This window comes from Chaetura pelagica, unplaced genomic scaffold (assembly GCF_000747805.2).
Source record: "Chaetura pelagica isolate M959 unplaced genomic scaffold, ChaPel_1.0 scaffold264, whole genome shotgun sequence".
In the NCBI taxonomy this organism is placed as follows: Eukaryota; Metazoa; Chordata; class Aves; order Apodiformes; family Apodidae; genus Chaetura; species Chaetura pelagica.
In genome coordinates, this window is record NW_009953064.1 from 587,730 (window position 1) to 593,513 (window position 5,784).

General features: G+C 42.1%; 1 protein-coding gene across 1 annotated transcript in view; it reads right to left on the reverse strand.

The window, feature by feature from the left end:
- Window positions 1–5,304, reverse strand: part of PPP1R7 (protein phosphatase 1, regulatory subunit 7) — a 15,733-nt gene extending 10,429 nt beyond the window's left edge. Inside the window, exons 1-3 of the mRNA XM_009996726.1 lie at window positions 5,226–5,304; window positions 4,938–5,060; window positions 537–592 (exon numbers count right to left, since the gene is read on the reverse strand). Of these exons, the coding sequence (XP_009995028.1) occupies window positions 537–592; window positions 4,938–5,060; window positions 5,226–5,268 (222 nt within the window). The 5' untranslated portion in view covers window positions 5,269–5,304. The remainder of the gene's footprint in view (window positions 1–536; window positions 593–4,937; window positions 5,061–5,225) is intronic.
- Window positions 5,305–5,784: the final 480 nt, after the last annotated feature.

Consider the following 5,784-nt stretch of genomic DNA (forward strand, 5'->3'; position numbering starts at 1 on the left):
CAGCAGGAACCACTTTTAGTCCAAATAATCAAGTGTTTCTGTGAACATTAACTCTGCACTGACCATCAGCTGCTGCACTTCACATCTGTGCTGCCCAGCCCCAGTTTTGCAGGGTAGTCCATCAAAGAGAACCACAGCACTTCAGCACCCAAACTCAAAACCCCTGGAGCAAACAGGCTCATGAGGCTGCTGATGCTGGGGCACAGGGCCTGTTAGGAAGCTGCACCTACTGCAAACCATGGCTCTGACATTAGCAATCAGTTCATCAAAGATATCCTCCCAAAAGCTTGAAGCCCATTCACAATGCTTGCAGCACAGCCCCCCTTGCAGTGCATCTATGCTTTATTACTACCAAAATGTTTCAGCCACTGATCAAGAATGAAACACCTCTACTTCTAGTCTAAAGACTTTGAATCAATTCTGTGGTAGCCAGCATCTTAAGAGGAATTAGATCTTTTAACCAAGTTTCAATACTTGCCTTTCCTACCTTTTCTTCCTGCTGGATAAAGCCAATAAGGACAAAAATCTGCCTTTACCTCAGCTTCTGGGTCCAAGCTAATTGTCTCCATGTCCACTGGTGTCTCTGCTGGTCCTGCAGGAGAAGCAAATACATCAAAGTTCTGCTCTGTGATAGCTAAAGGCAAGATAACAACGGCTAAGATCCAGAGAGGCAAGGGGAGCAAATGTTCCTCAGAAGCAGCAGCCCAGGAGATGCACAGTTCAGACATTCTGCTGCATAAAAAATACACTTCACCTTTTTGGCTTTCACCATGGCAGCCAGATGTGAAAAAGCCTTTCTTACCCAACAAAATTCCATGCCTACATGCGAAAGAAAGCACAGCACCTTCCTCAGCCTGCTTGTGTGGCTGCTGAATGATGCTGGCTTAAGACTGATCTGGGCAGCATTCCTTTTCTTCACACTTCAGGCCACCATCCCTCTGAAGGTAACACCATCCCAAGTGTCCATCCTCCTCCAACAACCTAGCACAACATTGCCAAGGCATCTAAATTGTCCAGTGATAGTGCCAGGAATGACCAAGCATCTCAGCAATCCCACCCTTCAGCTTTTCTTTCATAAATAATGAAAGTTAATGCAAATATTCTGCACACTTCTGCATCCATTTCCCTTCTTTTGTTTGACTGAACTCACTGATGTGCTAGAAAACCGTGTTCCTTGCACTGCAAACATTTTCTTGGGAAATGCCTTTATAGCTCTGGAAGACAACCCAACATTTGCTGTGCTTCTGTCACAGCACAAGAGGGAGCAGAGTTTCCGGGATAAATTCATGTTGAATAATTCATGTCCAGTTCCTGTGTGTTGAAGACAGTGTGCTGGTTGCCTCAATTTCCCAAGAAAATTTAATTCAACTTTGCAAAACAGACAAACAACAGGCAACCCCTTTCCACTTCATCTGTTCAGCTCCTCTATGTGCTACCAAAAAAAAACAACCCCAAGGAACTCTGATTACAGCCACATCCCACAGACTCTGCAGTAACTCCTGAATGTGAGTTCATTCCATTAACCCAGAATGAATGACTATTGTCACAGCCCAGCATGGTTCCAGCATCCTTGTAAACACCAGATCTCCCCTATGCTTCCTAAATGTTATTTTCCTATTGATCCTTGGCATTGTAAGGATGAACACTACAAGCATTACAATTATTCATCCCACCATCAAACCCAGGTTTTGATAGCTCCACATACCATCATTTTTACGTTGTTGTACTTGGGCTCTTGCCTGAGCACTGAAATGGGAAAGAGCACTACCTGAATTGACTCATGGAAGTTAAGAGGGAAAAGCAATCCTCTGTCCCTCATCTGATATTCTTTAAAGCACATTTTGGGGCTGTGCAATGAGCTGCTAAGCTCTAACAGCACTGAATAGCATCAGCATTTTAGCAGAGGGCAACACCTGAATGTTCTTATTCTACTCCCAGCTCAGGAGACCGTGATACCTGACCCTTCTACCAAGGCTGCATCTCTTTAACCCATTTCTAGGGTGCCAAGGGCTGCCAGCACAAAGTGCTCCAAGCCAAACAAGCACCCCAGTTGCATTTCCAGCCAACAGGAATGCAGCCAAAATCTGGAACAACAGTTATTTGAGATCTCATATAAAAAACCCCAAACTATTCCCTTTGTATTAAGTTGTTCTAGCAGTAATTTAGTGCTCATGCTGAAGCAACTTCTCCTGTTGAGACTTTAAAGTTGTCCAATAGTAAAGCTAGCCAGCAATTTTTTTTAAATCAGTAAAAAAAAAATTCTTCAACAACACAAAAAAATCAAGTTAAAAAAATTATTTGACCTTGTTTGGCTGGGAGGCTTCTCTATAAAATTACATGTTTCATCACAGCCCATTTGTACCCATTTGCTTTTGGCTCTCTGTTCTGGGATCTATCAAAGGGCAGTTCCTCTGAGTGACCAGTCCTGGCAGAGTCAGCATGGGAAAAAAGCACACTAGTCCAAAGGCACAAAACCAAATCCCAATCCCACAAGATGCATGTATCAAGTTCACTGAAATAAAAGGAATTTTTTTGCATGTATGTAATAAGAGCAACTTTCACTGAGTTTATATGCTGTTTATAAATCATTCTCCATGTAACAGTCTGATATATATATAATACATAACCCATATAACCAGTATCCACAGGGTAACACTGATAAATCAGTACTGGTATAAGAATGTTAAAATACATTTTCTCTCCAAGAAGAGAAACATACATGATCCTAGCAAATTTACAGTCCTATCAATCATCAACTAACATTTTCTTGATGAACCAAATAGACGCAAACCACCTTAAACTGACCCTTCAACAACTACTTTACCAACAGAACTGCCATTTCACTTGCATGTAGCATCCAAAAAGCCCTTTAGTCCAGTTTTTAATGCAGCAGGCTTCTCAAGCAGGAGAAAAAAAAACAACACCTTGTTCTGGGAGTGAAGTTACTGAAGTGAATTTTTGTGTAAGTCATGCATGAGCCACGTGGCTTTGCAGATGGAGAGGAAAAAAAAAAACCAACAAAACCAGTCAGGAAACCCAGATTCTGCAGCACAGGAGCTCCTGAGTTATGTAAGTTGACAGAGCCACCAGCATTTACAGCTACTAAAAGCCTAACTACATTTTAACTGAATTTGCATGAAAAATATTCTCAATAACTGAGTTGTAAGCTTTCAAACCAGAGGTGCTGTCCCTCAGAGATTTAGAAATTGGACATTTCAGCTGTTTGAGCTCTTTCTATTCATGAGCTTCTGTGTGAAAAAAATAAATGGGGAGAAAACTTAATTTTCCTTTCAGCTGAGACACTCCAAACCCAGCTGTGGAAGCTAACCCAGATGTTCCAAAGTTATGTCTTGGTTTCTGTGCTAGCAGAAGTTTTCTGAATCCTGGCAGTTTGGAAGGAGAAGTAACAATACAGTCATGACATTAAACAGCATCCAATGCAATTCAGCAACCCAACCTAAATGTGTTTTTCTTCCTTCAAGCACGTAACTTCATTCCAGTGAAATAATTTTCTTCTACTTGAAGAATACTTCAAGTATTTTCCCTCCTCTTGTCATTCCCAGGAGTAAAACATAAAATTTAACCTCAGATCCCCAGCTGAATGAACACTCAGTGTCATCATGCCTGCCTGATCTGCCCGGTTGTATCAATCATACAGAGCCTGGGATGGACAATTTGCACTTTTACAAACATTACCACCACTTTTTAAAATTAATATATAGGAGATTTTTTTTATGATCAGTAATGAATCATACCCAACCAGAGTTCATTTCTAGTTGGGAGGTAAGATTTTTAAATTCTCACCATCATTTCTAGTTTGGAAAATACTTCTACAAGTTGTGATGGGCAAAGTTAATATTAGGAGGGATCTCCAGGATCTGCACAGTCAAAAAGGGATTAAAAATTACTGTATTGTTTCACTTCTGCTTCCAGACCAAGGACCATCACATAAACATTTCTACCAAAAGGATGGTCTGGCTTCTCAGACTTTTAGCACCAAAAGCCCAGGTTGTGTTTCCACACAGGGTCTTCACAAATGGATCTGGCCCTGAGAAATTCCATGCAAGCCCCTGGAAAGGAAACCCTTCCATCCAACACACACAGGCTCAGAAAAGCCTGTCAGCATTTTCTACACAAGGTTCTAATACAAACTGTAAAAACAGTAGCAAAAGTTTCATGTCGAGGATTCAAGCAGATGTAATTGTGACATGTCTTAGAAATTTGAAACTTAGAAAAAAATCAAGCTGACAGCTTCCTTCAGTCTATCCAGAAATAGTCATCTTTGCCTTCCAAAGGAACTTGGCAACTCTTCAGGTAAAAAAACTACATGCACTAAAGAAGAATTATGCAAAGCTTTTTTTGTTTGTATCTAATGAAAGTTTCCAGCATCTTTCTACAGAAAGTTACTGTATTTCAACACACAAAAAAAAGGAAGGTGTTTTGTTTTTTAATGTTAGAGGTTTCAAACAGCAACATGGATTGATAAATAAAGAAGAAAAAAGCAAAGGTCTAAACCCAGTGGTTCCATAAGGAGGCAGCTTTATTTGAGCAACCATAACACTATCATTTATTTCTTTTGCAAGAAGATTGCTCCAGGGCAGGTTGTTAACTTGTTACTTATTTGTTAACATGTTAATTAACTGGTGAGACCCTGGCCCAGGTTGCCCAGGGAGGCTGAGGCTGCCCCATCCCTGGCAGTGTTGAAGGGCAGGTTGGATGGGGCTTGGAGCAACCTGGGCTGGTGGGAGGTGTCCCTGCCCATGCAGGGGTTGGAACTGGATGATCTTTAAGCTCCCTTCCAACCCAAACCAGTCTGGGATTCTATGAACTACCACGTAGCCAAGAACACCCACAGAGGACTGACAGACACATGCTGCTGCACACACTGGGAAGTGCTGCACACTGACACTTCCCCACAGGATCACTGAGGCTGGTACCTGCAGAGGTCTCCCCATTCTGCTCGTCTCTCAGGCTCTGCTGGCTGAGTTCTGTTACCAAGTGAACCCCTTGCTTCTTCCCTTCTTCATCTCCAGACTCCTCCGACTCAATCCTCTTATCAACTGTGTGAGACACAACAGCAGAATGAGGGTATTTTCAGGAGTGGGGTGGGGGGCAGAAGTAGCAAGCAGATAAAATAACCAGAATTCACATACACCACTATGCAGTTAGTAGAAATCCTAAGTTAACTAAATGAAAGGTTTAGTCTTAAATAAAAGGCCTCTTACCCCTTGTTTCTACTTTGATTTTGGATGCACTTTTTCCTCCCATCACATCTTCCTAAAACCAACAATCTGGGAAGAAGACTGGAGGAAAAAGGAAATTTCTTAGATCAATGATGTGCAATTCCAAAGATTACGGAGATGGAATTATAACTATTACATCTGGAAAGCTTTTAGAAACAACAACATAAAAAAAAAATAATCAGTATCATGTATCCTAGTACCCATGACACGAATATGTGATGGCATTTAAAAAAAATAAGATAAATTTTAAAAATAATCCCTGTAGGTAAAAGCAACGTCTCCCCAGCACTACCTGAGAGATCCCTTCGGGATTTCCTCAGGGATAACTCTGGGGGCCTGAAGCTCCTCAGCCCCACCTCAGTATGAGCTCTCGGGGCAGTATTTATTCACGGGGCGACTGAGGAAAAAAAAAGCAACACCCCACCAGGGCAGCTTTTTGCTCTTTTTCCCCCTCGTTTTCTCTATACTTCACGTCACGCTCATCTCCACAAACCCGCATCTCCCCGCTCCGCGCGCGGAGCCCCGGGCCGAGGGGGCAGCC